This window comes from Thermobia domestica, chromosome 9 (genome assembly GCF_964235325.1).
Source record: "Thermobia domestica chromosome 9, izTheDome1.hap1.1, whole genome shotgun sequence".
Classification (NCBI taxonomy): Eukaryota; Metazoa; Arthropoda; class Insecta; order Zygentoma; family Lepismatidae; genus Thermobia; species Thermobia domestica.
In genome coordinates this window covers 85,839,454-85,861,477 of record NC_137462.1, presented here as the reverse complement: position 1 = coordinate 85,861,477, position 22,024 = coordinate 85,839,454, and the positions used below count along the sequence as shown (strand labels likewise).

General features: G+C 35.3%; 2 protein-coding genes across 2 annotated transcripts; both read left to right on the top strand.

The window, feature by feature from the left end:
- Positions 1 to 11,673: 11,673 nt before the first annotated feature.
- Positions 11,674 to 16,548, top strand: LOC145660915 (uncharacterized). Its single transcript, XM_081726350.1, has 3 exons — positions 11,674 to 11,826; positions 14,234 to 14,467; positions 16,141 to 16,548. The coding sequence occupies exons 1-3, from the start codon at positions 11,674 to 11,676 to the stop codon at positions 16,546 to 16,548; spliced, it is 795 nt and encodes a 264-aa protein (XP_081582476.1).
- Positions 16,549 to 17,892: 1,344 nt separating this feature from the next.
- LOC145660914 (uncharacterized) lies at positions 17,893 to 21,797 on the top strand (the record flags this gene model as incomplete). Its single annotated transcript, XM_081726348.1, has 2 exons — positions 17,893 to 18,318; positions 21,425 to 21,797. Coding segments are annotated over 2 exons (696 nt in total), but the record flags the coding sequence as incomplete, so codon positions are not given.
- Between the last annotated feature and the right edge of the window lie 227 nt (positions 21,798 to 22,024).

The window sequence follows — 22,024 nt, the reverse complement described above, 5'->3', positions numbered from 1 at the left end:
TAAACCAAGCCTTCCTTCCGACACTTTTATCGAATTTCCAAGCAACACTAATTTCACTAATTTTGCAAAAATACGCAAATACACGAAATATCGCAACAAATGTAATATCACTATATTCATAATCCTCACTTGTAATGGATATTCTTATTTCTTTTAATAACCCACTCTTCTACAAACGAAGACTTCAATACAAGAAACGTGAACCAACACGAAACGTCCATTTAGATCCGTAATCCATTCGAACAACTTATCCTTCCAGATGTTACCCGTTCGCAAAGCACAGCCCAAGTCAGCTAGCCGAGGCCAGCTGCTTGCGGCCGCAAAGCTGTGACCATGCGCAGTCGACGACCAGCGCATAAGCCAAGACCTTGATATTTCTTGGTTACGAAAGGCAAAGGAAATCTTCTCACAAGCGTTATTTTTACATTCAATTCTTTCTCTCTTAATTTTTTAAAAAAATCCGAAGATGATACTTCTTTTATATAAGCTTATGTCTCCTTCTGTAACACATAACATTAAATACATTAATAGTAATTTTACCATTTTCCTTATCGAAGATTTACATTTTTATTTTTTATATTTTTTTTTTCCTGTGACTTGTAACGGGCACGTTACAAGTGCTCTCATAAAATTTATAGCCACGAAGCCCGAAGGGGTGGAGCTTGTTAACAGGGATAATTGTCCAGGCCAGAATAATAACTGGACTATGATGGCTCTTTGGTTCCATCTTATTAGGGAGAGACACTTCAAGCAAATAACTCATTACTTTCTAATATCAGGACACACCATTCTACCATCTGAGAGACTTTGCTGTTATTGAGAACTTTCAGCGGAAACACCAGCAAATTTATAATCCTAGTATGTGGATGGACATAATTTCCAAAGCTAATAAAAAGAACCCTTTTCACGTAACACGAATGACTCAACAGGACATATTAAATGTTGAAGCATTATTACAAAATGTGACGAAGACAAAAGAAAACGAAGTGTGGACGCCAAGTTGATTTCTCAGCAGCATTTGTATTCAAATTTAATGCTGATTATCTTTGCAACTTTTTCATCAAGCATGCAGTTAACGAAGAGCACAAAGAGGTGCAATTCCTCAGAGTTGGTCGACCACTTTCAATTTCATTGGATAAACTGATACCAAAAGACAATGCGCCACTAAGGATAAATAAGAAGAAACTTGAAGATGTAACAAGTCTCTTACTATTCATTCCTCCCATCTACAGCATCTACTTCCAAACGCTTATGCCAAATGATGATGATGATGAGAGCAATGTGGAAGTTATTTACTATCTATAGGGCAGGCAAAATTGAGTTTGTCTCTAATGTTATACAAACATGAAAAAAGTAAATTTAACTATAAGTGTAGCAAAGAAAAAACATTGTGTAATTGTTTTGAATGTATATAGTTAATTCAATGTTTGGTTTTAGTGTTACAAAACTGCCCAAATAAATATTTTTCGTCCAGAAAAAAAATGGTTTTGAAAATTTATTTCATGAAGCTTGTCATAGTCTTGCCCCAAAACTTTGATTTCATGTATTATCTCTAAGCAAGAAAGTGACAAGCCACAAATGTTAACATTTTCTGCCCCAAAATAGCGATTTTTACAAAAATTTATTGGTAAATCAGACTTTAACTTGCAGTAACGTATTCATGATATATTCATGCGTAAAATAACAAATAGTGGCACATATAGAATCAATAACAAGAATTATGGAATTTTTTAAAACTTGAAAATCACTATACTGTAAAATTTGTATATTGTGGCTTGTCCACTTGTTGCCCCAAGCCCTTGATATATATATATATATATATATATATATATATATATATATATATATATATATATATATATATATTGCTTATTTTGGAATGTTTGTATTGTTTCGGCATTTTATTGTTCTTATTTCATTGTGAAATTAAAAGTCTATAAAATTTAAAACTCAATTTTTCATCAGAAATTAAATTAATGTTTCGATGACTATTACCTAACATCTATACCTATAGTTACCTAATTACCTATAGTTAATTACCTAATTACCGAATCATCGATGTCCAATACTTCATATACAGCATCGGACATTTCTTGCGTAAGTATAAATTTACGTAACTTATGTCGAATTTACGTAACTCATTGACAGTCTGTATACAGAATTCTCTCTGTTCCATCATCTTCATTCTAGTAGAAATTGCTACACACACGAAGAATGAAACAGTAACTTTAACACAACAATTAAAAGCTTTCTTATAGCCGACGCACTTTGTGTACAAAGATCTAGAAGTATGAGAATTAATATTTATGATCATCTTCTGATGATATTATGAATAAGAAAAATATTGTGTGTTTTAAAGTAGTGGTTTTCAATAGGTGGTCAGCAGACAAGTGCTGGTCCGCTTTAGCGGGTGATCAGCTTTGGCCTAGGATACGGTGCAACGTCAACCCATAAAGCTTTCTCTAATGTAACTCTAAACTTCAGAACAAACAAATAAACGAGAAAAGTAATTTAATCAGTTTTGTTTATCTGTGAGCAGAGAATATCCTAATTCCAGCTGGAAAGCTTTAAAATTGTTTCTAAACTATGTATTTATGTGAAACGACTTATTCTTCTGTATGTGCAATTAAGACAAACTTTTGGGCTAGAGTTCATGTTCTTCTCCATCTTACAGTTTCAACATTGGATTCCCGATTCGAAAGACTTTGGCAAATAATCTTCATCAAATATTATATTAAGTCCACAAAAAAAAAAAAAAAAAAAAAAAAAAAGACTTTTCAACGAAAATAACTCGTGTGTTTGTAAAATTTCTAACCGTAAAGTAAAAATGTATTTGCGGTTCTAAAATTTGTAATTTTTGCATTTCATTATTTTAATAATAAATGCTAGAATTATAAATGGAGTGTAGTGGTTCCTATTTTTCCGGTCTCCAACATTTGTTCCCATCTTTTACCGATTGCGAGCATAGAAAAGGTTTAAAACCACTGCTTTAAAAGAAAGGTTGGAACGTTTCTATTAAGTCAAGTTTATTACATTGTTAAAGAATTTATGGGTGATAACTTATAAACTTTATTTCTCTGCTCCTATTATGTATACATCTATTATATATAATTTTGTGGCACATTTACTATCGTCAGAAAGGACCTCGCACTTTTCTTATGGAAAGTGGCTTTCGGCTAATGTTGTTGAAACTTCGCTGGTTGATAGTTCTTAACATGTGGATCAAAAGTCTCAATGGGCACAAAGACCGAAATCCACTCCTTCCCCCCAAAAAACCGCCTACAAGTAGCTGGGGGGGATTGAACTGATTTCAGCATGTAAAACAATTTGTTGGTTTAATCAACTCAACAAGGACCCCAAACCACATGTTAGACTATCAAACTACCCCACTTGACACTGCCCTTTGCCCCCCACATATCCCCCCCCCCCGAATTACCTTACGGATGTTTCATATTACTGTAGTTTATAGATGCACGTATGTGTTGAAATACCTACAGTTTTGGTCTCACCGACGATATAATGGGTTTCACGTATCGCTGATTACGAATCTGAAGTGAGAGTTCTAGAATTCAAGATGGATGATCAATATGGCGGATCAAAAACACGAAACTCCTGAATGTAGCCACAAATAGCTGTTTACTAGGTTATTTTGGGTCGTTGGTTACGAATCTGAGGTCAAAATTCTTGAATTCAAGATTGCAGATCCAATATGGTGGATAAAAACGTCGAAGCCACAAATCGTAGTAGACTAGAGTGTTTTTAGATCGCTGTTTAAGTGCGCAACATTCCTTGATACTTCAGCCACCACGTAGAATTATTCTGCACCTTTGCCCTTTACCAAAACCCACCACAGATATCTTAATGCTGAACGGTGTTAAAATAATTCAATTATCTGTTCATTATTTTAATCATTTCGGTTTGCAGCATCTAATGTGGTACTTAGCAATGAGTCATCGGGATATCTAATATTCTGTAAATGTCGTGCATGGCCTAAATACCACAAGACACTTCCAACGTGCGCACATGTACCTAATGTATGAGCACGCTTTGACATGTACAGTAGTAACCTTGAATAACATTTTGATCATAATCCTGGTCATCTTCATCATTGGCTACATATGCTATGAAAACTTGATGCTTAGTTGGATTGCGGAACCTAGAGTAGAGACGTATGCGCAGGAATCCCGGTTCAGTTACGTTTTCGTCAAGCTGGAATTGCTCATCGTTATCTCGTATTAGGTTATCTTGGACGTAAGAGGATGAGAGATCTACTTGATATGTGCCTACAGTAAAATCTCGTAAGTAGTTTAAGTTAAGTACAGGAAAATCAATTAGGCCTTGATCATTCAGCGGTACCCATTGACCGTTCCTTCTAATAAGATTATCTACCTCCACTCTTGCTTTAACAACGTTCGGCATGATTGACCTATTTCTCATTTCTCTAGCTAATTCAATGGTTGCATCTTGCATGAAAATAACGGGATGGTATATGTTCAAAATAGCTCCAGCTATGCGATAGAAACTATTCCGTTTCTTTCGTGGTTGCAGATTCAACGTTTGTGCTAGAAACTTAAAAACAGATCTTAGATGCCCGTTTCTTGCCTCGACTATCCATCGACTTTTAGTAACTACTCGAGAAGTATTCGCATCTTCTGTTGATAGTTGTCTTTCACGTGGTAGTACGAGTGCGGACATTCTATGATCAATTCCTAAATATTCCAGTAAAGGAATTGTATCGCGGTATCCTCTGTCTACTAACACAATGACCAGGATTATGATCAAAATGTTATTCAAGGTTACTACTGTTCATGTCAAAGCGTACTCGTACATTAGGTACATGTGCGCACGTTGGAAGTGTCTTGTGGTATTTAGGCCATGCACGACATTTACAGAATATTAGATATCCCGATGACTCATTGCTAAGTACCACATTAGATGCTGCAAGCCGAAATGATTAAAATAATGAACAGATAATTGATGAATTATTTTAATACCGTTCAGCATTAAGATATCTGTGGTGGGTTTTGGTAAAGGGCAAGGGTGCAGAATAATTCTATATGGTGGCTGAAGTATCAAGGAATGTTGCGTACTTAAACAGCGATCTAAAAACACTCTAGTCTACTACGATTTGTGGCTTCGACGTTTTTATCCACCATATTGGATCTGCAATATTGAATTCAAGAATTTTGACCTCAGATTCGTAACCAACGGCCCAAAATAACCTAGTAAACAGCTATTTGTGGCTACATTCAGGAGTTTCGTGTTTTTGATCCGCCATATTGATCATCCATCTTGAATTCTAGAACTCTCACCTCAGATTCGTAATCAGCGATACGTGAAACCCATTATATCGTCGGTGAGACCAAAACTGTAGGTATTTCAATACATACGCGCAACTATACACTTCAGTAATATGGAACATCCGTAAGGTAATTCGCGAGGGGGGGATATGTGGGGGCAAAGGGCGGTGTCAAGTGGGGTAGTTTGATAGTCGAACATGTGGTTGTTTGGGGTTCTTGTTGAGTTGATTAAACCAACAAATTGTTTTACATGCTGAAATCAGTTCAATCCCCCCCAGCTACTTGGATGCGGTTTTTTGGGGAGAAGGAGTGGATTTCGGTCTTTGTGCCTATTGAGACTTTCGATCCACATGTTAAGAATTATCAACCAGCGAAGTTTCAACAACATTAGCCGAAAGCCACTTTCCATAAGAAAAGTGCGAGGTCCTTTAATGTAACATACATGTAATGAACTAGTATATATAGCAAAAGAATTATATGAACAAATGTAAATAATTGTACAGATTTAATACAAACATTATTACTTTTCTTCTGAAGCACACAATAACTTTTTCATTTCCAAATTAACGTCCATTCGAACACCAAGAGTATAGAGGCATAGACCTAGAACTTAACGCGAGAGCAGAAGCATATGCACTTCCATTAATGAATCAAAGTGTGCCTGGTGCAAGATAAAAGCAGTAAAGTACTTACCTACTAGTCTATTATCAAAATCAAATAATTATAGATGTGAATAATCGTGTAACGTAGTATTCTAATATTTCTTACAACAAAATATTGGTACATTACAACAAAATAATTATTCTAATAAACAGTGAAATAAAAGCAAGTATAGGAATAGCGAAAGATGCTTTTACAGGAAAGAAAAGACTATTTTATGGGACCTTGAATAAAGTGTTGAGAAAAAGCCTCATAAAATGCTTCGTATGGAGTATTGTGGTGTATGGGTCAGAAACATAGACATTACGCAAAAATGGTGAAAAATGACTGTAAGTTTTCGAAATGTGAGTTTGGAGAAGAATGGAAAGAATTAGCTGGATCGAGCGGAAAACGAACTAGAGGGTGTTAAAAATGGGGGGGGGATGAAGAACAATTTTAGATGTTATTAAGAAGAGGAAGAGAAACTGGTTGGGACATTGGCTAAGAAGGAACTGTATCATGAGGGACGTGCTAGGTATTGTGGCAAGAAAGAGAGGGAAAGGGCGAAGGAGACTACAATTAATGGACGATAACAAAACAGAGAATTCGTAGGTGAAGATAAAGAGTTTAATGAAAGATCGTGGAACATGGAAGCTTCTCAGTTGCAGCAAGTGACCTTCCTATAATTGCAGAATACTTGATGATGATGATGATGATGGTGAGATGGAAAAATAATATGAATAATTTTAGTACAATTTATTAAAACATACAAGCATTAAGGATAACTACGAGTGAGTATTGAAGAAAATATGCAGATGCAATATTAAGCATTAAATTTTAAACTAAGGAAACCATTTTTTTAATAGAAGAAACGTTATCTCATGCTCTTTAATTCACTATTTAGTAGAACTAAAAAGATCAAGCTTTCCACACAATCTAAATGGTATTTTTACAGTATTCAATGACATTGTGCACAAAAACATGGTAATATAATACAATACTGATGTAATAGTTTTTAAAATGTGAGTATCCTATGCACGTACTTGCATGTGTAATAAAATATATTAAATAGAATTTTTAATTATTTTTTCCGTGTAAACAAACAAACATGCGACGTAGGACCGGATGGACAAAGGATTCATGAATATCATTAACTATTATTCACGTTATTTGGACTAATAATTCAAAACCAAACCGACAGACAGAATATTAAAATAGGAAGTATTTTTTTCTATCATAAAGGAAGTCACATACTAATAAATAGTTACTTTCACATAGTTTTCCCTACGTATAAAAGGCTTATTTCAATTATTCTCGACAGTAGTTGGAGATACACTAGCTATCATGAACAGGTTTATGGTAAGTACATACACATTCGCTTAGACAAGAAATTTCTTTACTTTTATGCTTAACTTCAACATTTTGTTAGATAATCCAATCGTTTGGCAACACAAGTTGAAAATATAGTCATGCTACTAATAAAATTAAATGTTTAGATCATAAAACACGTTTTGTTTCGTTTATAAAACATAAGTCTTATATAACTTCATTAAAAAATAATTAAATACTGAAAGTAAAATTAAAAACAATGGAATGCTAATAAGACGAAACTTTGAATTAAGGAATTTGATACGAAATATGCTAAGTCTTGATGAGACAAAAACTTATTTCGTTTGTAAACAAATCTGAAAATAAAGAAGGAAAGCAAAGTTCATGTTTCCAGAAAAAGCTCATTTGAAAGAAACGAAGTTGCATATATTAAGATAATTGTGACGTACTTGAAGATCAAATTCACAACACTCTTTCACAGAGTACAGCAACGTTTTTTAATCTTTTTCAGTTTTTAGAATTGGATCTGTGCAATTTAAAATTATACCTTTTATTTTTTATTTTTATTTATTATTTATTTATTTATTTATTTATTTATTTTTTGCATAGCTAAGCCAAGTTACTTAGTATTTTTGATCATAAAGAAACATTATCTACGGCAAAGATTATCGCCTTTATTTGACTGATGCCACACTTTATACAATGCTCACACATCGCGTCACACTTATTAGATTTTTTATTATAATACAAAAGTATTTAAATCATAATGGCAATATAAATTATGATAACATAATATATAAGAAATTATCTAGTATTATTTGAGTATCGGTAAGTTGAATTGAGTATTTAGCTGCTATTTACTGGTGCAGCCTGTCTCAAAATTGATTTTATTTTATTATTAGAGATTTAAAGCTAAAAATAAAATATGTCATAAAATTTAGATTTATAGGGATTGTAGATTACATAAAATTTACTTTAAATTCTAAAACTTTGCTACACATCCCATAGAGATACGTGATATCCGATTGGGAAAGCCTGACCTACGGAACTGCAACTGCCTGACTATCAACTTAAGAAAAATAGTTATTATTATCGTCTTGAAAGATATCGATAATAACCTTGTCTATAAAGCATGAACTTTTTTGCGGCACGCCAGTGGCTCCGTCGAGACACACTGTTCGAAGATGATAAGTGTAGAATGTAGAGTCCAACGCCCAACATACACTTGAACCAAAATAGTCAAAATTGCTGTTCAGTTACTTCAACACAGTACCGACAACATGTCTCACTCTAATTCAGTTATTGTATGAAAACAGCTGTTGTACGATTGCAAAAAGTAAAAAAATAAAAAAAAAAAAATTCAAAAATCAAATAATGAAAGCAAAAGTGACTAAGAAACTATCCATTTTTCAAGGCAATGTTGTTACATTCCTTTTCTTAGCCAATGCAATCATTATTGTCTCTAAGAATTCTTCAGACCATTCTTCTTGTACAAATATTTCATTACAAATTTCGAAATATTTCCTTCTTACTGTAATTCCTTATATTCTTAAATAACACTATTCTTGTGCTGATAAATTCTTCAATATATCACTTCATTTGCACAAATTAACATCTCACTCTTGCTTATAGTCTATAAATTCTTAATTTCTAGTGTCAATAGTTATCCTTCATAGTTTCTTTTCTATTTTCATTGACTTAACTTGCCTGGGTATTTTTGCTATAATCTCTCCATTCTTTCTAGCTGTTCTACCTTTGACGTTTATGTCTATCCTACGATAATGTTAGTTGATTTTCTTTGGCAGTTCGTTGTTGAGCCTTTTATATACTCCTCTTTCTATTCAAGTAAAACTTTATAATTTTTCTTTCTCTTATTTTTACCAATATTTCGTCTGTAACGAATGACTTTCTGGCCCTTCTGCAGCTTCATGTACACATAAATGTGCAAATGTTTGTACAATCCATTAATTTCTGGTTCAATTTTTTCTGAACTCAAGTAGCTATCTTTGAATATATAGCTAATTTAGTTCTCATTTCACATCTTTCAACTTTTTCAGATCCAATTTTTTTTTCCTACTGTATTAACAGGTACTTTTTTCAGTTGAATATTAACTTCAGCCAGTACAAGTGTATGACCTGAAATAATATATCGTGTCTAGAAACTTCGCCGTCTTCAAATTATGTCAAAGCTATTTTGTATCATTATATGTGGACTGGAGATTACCAGGTAAACTTCTTAAGGGTTGATTAAACCACATATTTCCTATCATCATAGAGATTTATCGGCAGAAGTTGATCAATCTCCTCCTTTCCCATTTATTTTCCATAAACCACGTTTACTTACTGTATTTATCTTCATTTTCTTCATCACAACAGCCTTAAAATAATCTATCGCAATTACACATTTATCCCTTTTCTCTTTATCTGTGATTTCTTCTATTTTCTCGTTAGTTTATTTGTCAAGTAGTATCAACATTAAACACTTCTTTCTTTTTTTCTTCATTCTTACTATCATTACTTTATTACCCACAAATTTTACTTGTATTATTTTCTTTTCCAGTCTCCTACTCAAAAACACTTCCATATTACTTCAACTGCTTTTATCATGATCTGAATGAAACATGTAGACGGTATTTTTCGTTGCGTGATTCTCCGTTACCTTCTCACCGAATATCACATGTATCATTTTATCAAATCTATTTTTTTTTTTATCTTCTCGAGATTCTTTTGTTTCCCCTTAGCATTGTAGAAACGTTCCATGTTCCTATCCAAACTTTTTTCTGCATTTTTATTTTTCTTTGCCATTATTAGTCTCAATATTCACGTAACAAAAATTTGTGTCGAATATTGAACAGAAAATTATATGCAAATGACCCAACAAATAAGGCACTTGAGGTAGAGCAGTTTATATTTAGAACACTTCTTTGAAGCATGGGGAAACTAACTTTCAATGCCACCGTTCTGGTAAGAATACAACTTCTGTCTTGGCAGATTTCTTGCAATTTTCCTGATCCATATCGAGTATTTTTCATAAGTGCTTTCGTTTATAAACTAGAGTTTATTGAAGCGGAATTCAATGAAACAATTGAACGTCTACAGAACATAGAATATTTATAGAAATAGTGTGTGCATTACTGTTAAAAGAATACGTACAATAATAGATAAGATCTATTTAACAGAGCTTTTAAATTTATATATACAATATATAAATAAATATCTAAACAGACCTTTCAGCAGAATTTAAAAAAATGTCTATTAGTATCGGAAAAGAGCAACATACATTCTAACGCCATAAAATAAGTTTATGTCGATTTTCTCAACAACAGCAATGAGAATTTAGCCCGAAGCATGTCATTTTGTTTATCTGAATATGAGTATCGATTCCAATATGTCCTACCTTTACAAAATATTGTAGTTAAAGAGAAGTCAAAGTTTAACAGTTAATCATAATTATGAGCAATATCTCATTACCAACAGTATGTGATTTTGTGAGGCTCGTGTCATAACGAGAATTTTGATGAGGGTATACTTTGGATCAGTTTCGATGGCATAGTAATCATATAGCGGCAATTCCTTACCTACGCTTTTTTCTTTTTAAAAAATCCTGTTTATTTTCGATTTTCTGGCAAAGTACGCATGAGTGGTTCTACTAGTTTTGCCCACAGCACGAAACGAGACAAGAAATAAAAACTTCTTGGCTCAGCTCGTAAATTATCTAGAAATCTCGTCTCGTCTCGATTTTCGAAGAATTCTTTGTCGTCTCGTTTCATTTGTTTCTTAGTTTCATCTAGAAGTTATGAAAATCCTTCCGCGCCACAAGAGATCCACGAAGGGTATGAAATAACAACATTTAAAACAAATTTATTATGGTATTATATTGTGTAATGGCCTGCGTATCTTTTAAACGTTAATAAATGCTCCTCATTATATTCGTACAATTACTTTATCAATTTATAATTATTGTACTATGCGTCATGTAACACCTAACAATGTATGAGATCTAAGACTCGAGTGAACTAGTATAGCTCACGAGACTCTTAAAATTTTTTGTCTCGTCTCGAAAACGAGACGAGAATGGACATGTTTTTAATCTCGTCTCGAATTTAATAAAAAGTTTTTTTTTTTTAATAAGCACCCAGTACAGAAAATTACGAAGTACGTACTTTATTGGTCAATATAGTGTTACATCCCCACTGGCTCGGATAACATCTTTGATTTTGTTTGGCATACTGTCAATGTGGGATCGGAAGACATTCACGTCCAGTTTGGTCCATTCCTGGAACAATTGGGCACTTAGAGCGGCCAACGTGGGGGGAAGTCGCTGTCTCTTCTTCACTGCTCGTTCCAACATGTCCCAAATTTTCTCGATCACGTTGAGATCAGGTTCATTTGCGGGCTAGGAAAGATGTGGGATGTCCACCTGATTCTTAGCAAACCAATCCTACACAATCCTGGCTCGGTGAACGGTGCAGTTGTCATCTTGGATTTGCAGCTCGGGGATGAGGCCATCTTGCAGAAACTGGACGAATGGTACCACCTCATTATCCAGAATAGTCACGTAATCTGCAGCTGTCACGGGGCCCACAGCAGCACTGGAAATACATCCCCAAAACATGACACAACCAGCCCCCACCCCAAGCCCGTTGCACACACACTGCTTTATAGGCTTCTCCGGTCCGCCGCATCACACTGGCCCGGCCGTCATTGGAATAGAGGTAGAACCGGGACTCGTCGGACCAGATGATGGGTCGCCACTGTTCAGTAGTCCAGTGGCGGTGTTGTTTCGTCCATACCAGGTGCTTTTTCTTCTGTGTAACAGTCAGCCTGGGGCGTATCCGGGCAACGCGACTGAATATGCCTACACCATGCAGTTCTCGCGGCAGCGTTCGCGGAAACACTGGACGACTAGGTCCTGCATTGTACATCTGCAGCAGTTCCTGTCGGGTTTGAAACCGTTGAGGGGTCGCGAATCTCCCCAGACGTCGACGGTCGCGCTCGGCCATGATTGGTTTTCGGCCACAGTTGCTCCGAGAGGATTGCTTGCTGCCCGACGCCATCCACTGTGCATGGACAGCACTCACCGTGGACTCGGACACGAAAACAAACTGAGCCACCTCCTGCAGGGAATGTCTATGTGCACGCCCAAACACAATGGCTCCTTTTTGCCACTCGGTCACATCCTTCCTTCGGCCCATGGTTCACTCTGCAATGAAAGCATATCGCATCAGTATACACATCGTACTAGCGTGACAGTGTCAACAATATCATACAAGACCCTAATTTGCGGTATCGACAGGCATATTGCTATATCAGGCCTATTGTCTCATGGTCTAGCGAATGCTCCAACTTCGTAATTTTTTGTCCGGGGTGCTTATGAACTAACTTTTAAAATGGTACGAATAGGCAAAAAATAATAAAATCGATAATAATAATAATAATAATAATAATAATAATAATAATAATAATAATAATAATAATAATAATAATAATAATAATAATAATAATAATAATAATAATAATAATAATAAAGCGCTTGAAAGCTAAAAGTAATTTGTTACTGGCAGCTATAAAAAACAATTTTAAAGTCATGCCAAGCTGAAAAACTTATTATCTAAAGTTATCTATTATAAATTTTATGAGGCACTAATTTGTTTGGCTTGGAATGACTTTAGAAAAATGGTTTAGTAGGTAACCATCTCTCCGTGGGTGAGTAGTTAACGTCGTGGCTTCATAACCGAAAGATTCTTGGTTCAAAATACGTCTCCGAAAGCTATTTTTTTTTTAAATTTCTATATATAAAGATCTTTCTCTAACTGTACAATCATTTGACACTTCAAAAAAAAAAAAGAAGAAGAAGAAGAAGAAGAAGAAGTTCTCCAAGTTAATTCGACAACTGCGGGTGTGATGTTTACAGATTTTGCTGAGAACCTATGATTCTTATTATGCTTCACAAAATCACAAATTTCCTAAGAATATAGAAGCTGTCCCATCATTTGTTTCTTCAATTCTAAACTTGCATACGTGAATGTATCCCTTTCTGTCACCACTTTTGAAACTCTCTGCCTCTTCTCTCTCTCACTCTTTCATCGTCGTCTGTGACGAACTTACATGGCTGCGAACAAACGTCCGACTCTTAAAACCAGATATAATCCTCTATTAATGGCCATAATATTGCTGATATTTAGGTACTTTAAACAGGAAATATAGACACAAAAGTCAGCAAAACAGTTGCTCTCAGTTTCAATATTTCGATTTCCAAGATGCTTCTCGCAGTTTAATCACAGAGAAAGTGCATGATATCCAGGCAAAAGCGGAGCAAGACCGGCATGTAAACAGTCATTACATCGCCAATGAACTCAACACCCATCATCAGCTTCAGTCATTCGAATAAAGCTGGTTGGCTAGTGTTTTTAATACTTGGTTGTATGCAACCCGTCTTACTTGACTGAATTTCGGGTTGCAGTATATTTTAGGATATATTTTTTCTCATTAGATATTGCACAATTTGTTATGACTTTTAAAAAATTATTAATTAATTATTAGTTTTTTTCAGTTTTTTATATGTATGAACCTTCCCTGGGAATAGCTTGTTAGGTTAGTGAAAACAGCATTGAAATATGGCCAATGATTCTCGAGATAATCGCGTAGAAACATACATACCTTCAAACATACAAACATATAAACATACATACAGGTCAAACTGAGAATCTTTTTTTTTTTTTTTAAGTCATTTAGAAAGTTACTTCTTGTCTGTTGGGCAACACTCACCCACATTACTTTGTTAATCTGAGTGAGATCTATTGATTGGTATATAAATATAATCTTTGTTACACTCTTTGACTTTGTAAGATAGTAGCAAGGTGGATTTTTTTTGTTAATTTGCGTAGGATACTTTAAGTTTAGTAAATAAAATCCGAACTACCGTTGTTTTTACTTATTTCTTTAATCATACTATTTGGTTACAGGTGCTGGTTACTTTTGCTGCTCTGATTGCAGCAACGTCTGCAGGAGGTGTTGCCAGTGGCTATCTTGGTAGCGCCGGCTCAATACTTGCAGCTGCACCTGGCAGCTACGTTGCTGGAGTTGCCCCAGTAGCAGCTGGAGCAGCACCAGTTCTCGGCGCTGCTCCCGTCACTGCGGCTGCTGCTCCTATCGTTGCAGCTGCTGCTCCTTCTGCAGCTTCTGGAATTGATTATTATGTAAGTAGAGATAATTTATTTGGTCATTCCATATAGGCCTAATTCTTTAAGGTATAAATATCAATGTTTGCTAAACATTTTTTAAAAAAGAAAAACAGATATTATTAACTTCAAAGAAAACTTCTAACTATAGAGAAAATAATGATGTTTTTTCCAGATTTAAGTAATTATTACTAACATTATTGATCCTTATTGACGCTCGTGACCCAAATATATTAAATCTTTTAAAACTATGTTAATAGTGTTTGAACAGATGGAAGTTACTGTATACCGGCCTATTTGTTCTGTTGAGCAATATCTTAAGTGATATCAAATGCAAATATGAGTATAGTGTAGTGGTGTGTGCAGAATTTAATCAAGGGGTGTCCAAATACACAATCCTCTCAGTACCACTTCACGATAAGCGTCGCTTTGTATTAGTATACAGGCCCGTATCCAGGGGGGTCTAGGGGGGCCGAGCCCCCCTAAATTTTTACTGGCCCTCTCTAAAATTTTCACGGTAGGTTAGCAAATGAACTATAATATGGGATGAACTAATATTTTTGGATCGGGCCCCCCCTAACTTCCACCGGGCCCCCCCTACATTTTCGAGCTGGCTACGGGCCTGTTAGTATATACCTTAATATAGTAAGTATTTTCCATAGTATCCTGCTCAGAGGAAAGTTAAGCTCAAACCCCTCCATTGCGTACGCCGCTGGTATACCATAACATAAATATAACCAATATGAGATAGGCTAAGAAGAAATGTTATGCGGAAGAATACCTTCATGCAAACATTTTAATTAGATTACATCGGCTACAATAACAGAAATGTCTCGTTGGTTCTCGTGCATATCAGCATTCGGAAAAACGGACTGCAGCACGGTAGCTACATTGGCAAATCTTATCCTGAGTAAGTTCCTCTCTTGTTCCAATATATTTGGCTATTTTTCTTTACGAGTAAGCAAAATAGAACGAGGCGAACAAAAATAAGCTTCCAATAATAAGGCCCTTTTAAGCCAATCCTTGGAACATCACTGCATTTTTCTTGTAGTAGGCCTAGATATAACAGTATTAATGCTATTACGTATCACCCCTAGACTATTCTTTTCTTATTGCGCGGAGCTTACCGTCTTCATGGATTGTGTCGTTCCGAACATTCAGACATCAGAAAATCTTTAGAATTGCCTATTATTTTAGTCGTGCTTTGAGGAATGTGCTAATTTTTACTGCAAGAATATTTGCATTTGGTATTATATGAACTTTATTAATGATATCTTAAGTATTTTATCTTCTTGTGCCTTCTGATGATATTTCATGAATTGTAATTATTCTATTTTCTCTATTTTCGTGATTTCCTGTGTCTTTCTGTTTCCTCTTCATATTTAACTTATGTTTTTTAAGTTTCTAGTTTTATTTATTGGTGCGTTCATAGCTTGATTGTTATTTTATTTTTATTCATTTATTTTTTGAGATTTTATATCTTTCATTTATTCCTTAAGTTAGACTCCCTATTTTTAACTTCAAATTTTGTTTTGTTTTAAAATAGTACTCCTTAATTGTTTTTGAATATAATAGCCATTAGACTAGATAGCGACAGTTGACAACTAGCATCTGATACTGATGTTCCTCATTAAAATCCTCACTACCTGTAGAAGAAATGTAATTGATCAGTTGCGGTTGGTTTCTTACAGGCTTATCCTAGATATGCCTACGCTTATGGAGTCAGTGATGCTTTGACCGGTGATAACAAGAACCAGGTAGAAGCACGAGATGGTGATGTTGTACGGGGACAATATAGTCTGGTGGAACCTGATGGTACTCTACGAGTTGTGAATTATGCTGCCGATAGCGTAAATGGTTTCAACGCTGTCGTAAGCAGAAGTGGTGCATCTGCCCATCCAGCACCAAGCGCAGCTGCTGTTGCTCCAGTAGCTGCAGCTGTTGCACCCGCTGCTGTTGCTGCTCCTGTCGCTGCCGCTGTTGCACCCGCTGCTGTTGCTGCTCCTGTCGCTGCCGCTGTTGCACCCGCTGCTGTTGCTGCTCCTGTCGCTGCTGCTGTTGCACCTGTTGCTGAAAGTTATGTAAGTAATTTGTTGTAGATTCATTTGATTGGTTGATAGCATTGTAGTTATATCAATTATTTGTTGGGTGGATATATCATTTTCTCTATATCTTACTGGAAGGCACAGTGACAGAACACTTATGCCCTACGTTTGGTGCGCGGGGTTCCTGGTTCGATCCCAGTCAAGTAAGCTTGTGGTGGATAATATCGTGTTCGTGTATTTTCTCGGGATACTATTGTTTTGTCCCACATTTTAATTCTACGATCCTCTCATCATCATTCACTTATCTTAATTGTCCATCTTCCTTAGTCTAAAGAGCATAATCATGGGATGTTAAACTGAAAGATTTCATTTCACTTTCTCTATACCTTAAAGTTTTAATTAAAGTTTATATAGAGGATATATATGTTTTATGGGCGATATTGATCTTATTACGAAATTTGAAACGGAAATCGGAAAAGCAGTGATGGTTCAGACAAAGGGGTAATTATAAAAGGCGAAGAGGAGAAAACAAGAGCCAGCTATTAATTTTCTATTTAAGTTAAGAAGTATTATTAGCAAAATTATAAAGTGTTAACGAAAAAACTATAATTGCGAATGGCGAAGCATTTGAATTGATGAATAAAATAACTTGTAGATCTCTGAACAAAAAGTTAGAACCAATTATTGTTTTCATCAAATATCAAGTGTACAGTGCAGAAACATGGACAATACTATTAATTAAAAAAAAATGTAATGGAAACCTTGAAGTAGTGCCTGAAATACGTTGTGAGCCATGAATAAGATTTGCAAGGCAAAGGAAAAAATAATGAGAAAATTTCGGATAAAGAATGGGACAGTTTTGTAATTATATGAATAAAATGAGAGAAAACTAGGTAGGATATTGAGAAAAATATTGCTGTTAGGTGCATAATACAATACCTGATTTGCTTTTCGTATAAGTTAATAGTAAAAGGGTATAAAATTTATAATTTTCTATTGTCGTATTTGGTTATAATTTGGGGTTACCTAGGGAATACTGAAAAGAAAGAAAGTGAAACTTATAAAAATCACACACTAAAACATTACGTTCACTTTTGTCTTACTGAGTTTAATGATTCATTCCACTTGTAACAACTTTCTTTCTTATTCTAGATTTATGTAAATTAATAACAAATGTGATATTTAATTTTTTGTACAGTAAATTGAAGACATGAGTACAAATCTAGTACACTCAGCAGTGTTCAAAACTGAATTAGGTTTTAACACTGTACCTCATTGCGCCACCATGAAATTCAAACTAAGTGCTAATTCCTCTGTAAGTGCAAAATTTCGAGTTTAAAAATCAGATTGTTTACTTGTGCAACTGAGAAACTTTAAGGTCGTGTTATTATAATTTGAAACTTCTTAACTTTGACCCCTTCTCAGGCCTACCCACGATATGCATTTGCATACGGTGTAAATGATGTATTGAGCGGAGACAACAAGGAACAAGTGGAAGTCCGTGATGGGCCTGTTGTGAAGGGAAGATACAGCTTAGTGGAACCTGATGGCACCGTTCGAGTTGTCAACTACGCTGCTGATAGTGTGAACGGTTTCAACGCTGTTGTTAGTCGAGTTGGAACCAGCGCTCATCCTGCTCCTCAAGCTACTGTAGCTGCAGCTACTCCTGCATTAGTAGCTGCTGGCGCTCCTGCTACAGCTGTCGTTGCTCCTGCTGCAGCTGTTGTTGCTCCTGCTACAGTTGCCGCTGCCACGCCTGCTCAAGGTACTTTAGTTCCTGTTGCCGCTGCTGCTTTAGCTCGTGCTGCTGCTGCTGATTATTACGTAAGTGATATGCCATAGAGGCAAACCAAAATAAATTCTATTTAGGAAAGTTGTAACAGAAGTATTAAATCTCTCGATTTGAAGTTCGTTCATTCTTATAGTAATAGTTGCTTATAACATGGTAGTTCATTAAATACATAGTTGTCCTACAATTCCTCTTCGGAGGGTTGATCAAATTAAAGTCAATGGATGCATATTATAAGAAAATATACTAACAGTGACAATTTTCTGCAATTTCAAGTTTGATTTATTTTGAAAAAATATGTAAGACTAAATTTTATTGTAGTGTATTGATTCTCAGCAGTTTCCTATTAATAGTATTTTTATTTAAATCATTTCCAGAATTTAGCAGTTCCTTTATTTTTAAGTTCTAGGTAATCTAAAAGAATATCTTCTATGTCATGCTTAGTCCTTCATTCATTTTGCCTCATTATTAGCTGGTTATCAGTTCTGCCTCCGTTCTTGGCGGGTTATTTTTAACAGTCCTTTTTACATCAAATTTCTACCATTGTTTTCAATCACTATTACCTCTGAGTTTTTAATTATTGCTTCTTTCTTTTATGAAGAACTCGATGAGTCCTATACTATGCTAGCTTCTGTTCTGGTTTTAATATTATCAACTGCAGCTAGGCTTCTTTTAACTCAATAGATACCAGTATAATTTGTAATAGCTATCGTAGAAACTATCCAACTTTCTTTCCGGTTTTTTTTTTTTTTTTTTTTTTTTTTTTTTTTTTTAAGAAAAGTATATTAATAATTTGTTGAAATAAAGCGTCCCTTTTCAAGACCGAATTTGTTTAAAACGTCATCCTACAGTTTAAAGTGGAATTCGAACTACCATAATGCGTCCAATGTTCTCCCACCGAGAATCGAATTCAGTATCAATGCACCAAAGGGAGAGGGTAATTAATAAGTAATGTTGCAGGATACAGCACAGTGGAAATTATAAGTTGAATGCTATTATATCCGTTTTTAAGAGTTTGCTTTCTGAAATAATATTCGCTAGAAACGTACAGACCTCATTGACTTATTGCCAAAGATGCTATGTAATAGATATATTAAAACTCACATTCGAATGCCATAGTTATCACCAAAAGCTAAATAACGAAGGTTTAATGTCAATATTTGTGAATATATTATTTTTGATAGAGTTTACACCTAAATAGGCATTCTCATGGACTGTTTAGAATTGTTTCATATCATTCATTTTGCACTTCAGTGGTTTCACTTTCGACCTCCACTTTTGTTCAGTTGTAAAATAATTCAGATTAATACCAAAACGTTTTCATGTATTTTTCATACGTACGTATACAGAATTCATTATTATCATTAGGGTTCTTTCCCCAGTAGTTCCATATGCTGATTCGCAGTAGATCCTCCCGAATTCCAACCTTCCACCTCTTCTTTGGCTTATTTAATGTCAGTGCTGTAGTCCTAAAATTTTCACAGGGTATACATTGTTTTGTGAACATCTATGATTGGCAAAAAATACATATAAGACAATAAAGAATGCATTTTTAGAAAATGAGCAATATAGGATACGTGTAGTAATAATTTTATTAAAATATAGCTCAAGGCTGCGATACTGTTTTATAGTCTAAAAGCATGTTATGCTACTTTATTGATGATGTTCCTTAGATAAATCACTCGCACCAACCCACTGTTAGAAGGAGCAGAGAGTAGAGTGGAAATACGAGTATTATAGTTAAACAAAGCTTTCGTGCTGATGTTCACTGTCCAAAACAAACGGACAGAGTCAGAGCTCCCTCGTGGCTGAGTGATTTGCATACGCGCTTTCGGTGTGGAACACCCGGGTTCAATTAAGCTACAAGTCCACATCTCATTTAGCTTCGCTGCTGAAAGGAACGCTAAAACTCAAAATCTAGTCTGAAACAAGGAAACCTGACGTAATCTTTCATTTGTTTCTTTCTCACCCTCTCTTTTTTGTGATTGCGTAGTAGTCAAGAAAAAAAAACGAGTTTTTCGCATGATCGATATACTTGAACAGCGACTACGAATAGAATACAAAAGAAAATGATCCAGTCACTTTATCACTGGAGTCATGATTTGATTAAATAAATAAACGAAAATAAATGAAACAAAAGTAGACTACGTAATGGTTTGAAGCAAAAGGCATCGGGAGTACAGCGTATACCTCCGTATACCTTCTACTATGCCTCTGCCTTCTTCCAACCGAACCGAGGGCTTCAAGAGCTCTCTATTAGCGTCCATTCTGACGACTTAACCCGGCCACTCAACACGATTGATCCTCATTAGTCTTGTTATATCCAGGCTGTTGTACAGCTCTTTTTAGGGATAGGGGCCACGGTGGCTCAGTGGTAGAGCGTTCACCTCGGGTGCTTGGGGTCCCGGGTTCGATCCCAGCCCCCGCCAAGTGAACTTTGTGGTGGACAAACACCGTGTGCGTGGGTTTTCTCGGGGTTCTCCCGTTTCCTCCCACTTTCTTCATTCCACCATTTCATTCATTACTCATCATCACCGTCTCCTTTAGCCTCACCGGCATAACCGTGGGACGTAAAGCTCAAAGATTTCATTTTTCTTTTTAGGGATGCGCACGAGACAAGATTTGTGGCTATCTCCTCTCGAAATGTGCTCTAAAAGTGATTCTCGACTCGAAAAATGTATATTTCTCTATTGGAAGAGTCGTCTCGACTCGAATTTTGTAAGGAAAATCCTGTCTCGACTCGTCTCGTGCGCATCCCTAGCTCTTTTAACTCACCTGTTACACCGTACATAAAGAATACTTATTTAGAACTGCATTTTATTTTCTGATTCAGTCGCATCCATTTTACACTCATCTGCATATGTTAAAACGCTAACTTTTCCTTATCTTATAGTATTTTGCTTGCAGGAAATGCACGTGTGAAACTGGACCTAATCAATAAATTTTTGAGTATTAGGAATACCTAAATACCATACTAAATCATTAATGTATTTTGCTTAAATTATATCTAATTTTCAAAGTCTTATCTGAGCTGGCATCAATTACATTTCATGAAGAAATTATAAATAGACCACTTTTTAGTTAACATTATACTTTATCTAAATGCGAAATATTATTAGAACCGATATTTTCTATTTTCAGGCTTATCCTCGCTATGCTTTCGCATACGGAGTGAGCGATGCATCAACTGGAGACCACAAAAGCCAACAGGAATCTCGTGATGGTGATGTTGTAAGAGGACGTTACAGTCTGGTTGAACCTGATGGCACTCTCCGAGTTGTCGATTATGCTGCCGACGACATTAACGGATTTAACGCTGTCGTAAGCCGAATTGGAGCCAGTGCCCATCCTGCACCTGCTGTTGTAGCCAAGGTACCTGTAGTTCCAGTTGTAACTAAAGTTTACGGTTAAGTTCTGGACAAGCGCTAGAAATATTCAACAAAATGTAATTCAATCCTTGTAAATAGAAAACAAGATATTGTAATGCATTTTTAAAACCATAAATAAAAATATACGTGCATTTCTAAAATATTTTATTAATTTTACGCTGAAGGTAAACCGGAAGGACCATAATCACATTTACTTTGCTATGCTTATAGATTCAAGGACAAATGAAACGAAAGGTATTTTAATTTAAATTATTTTCTTCAGTTACGGTTTTGTATTATGATATCAGAAACTATGAATAATTCATAAAAGTGAAATTGTATTATTCGTAAATTCTTGTATACCAGACCTTGA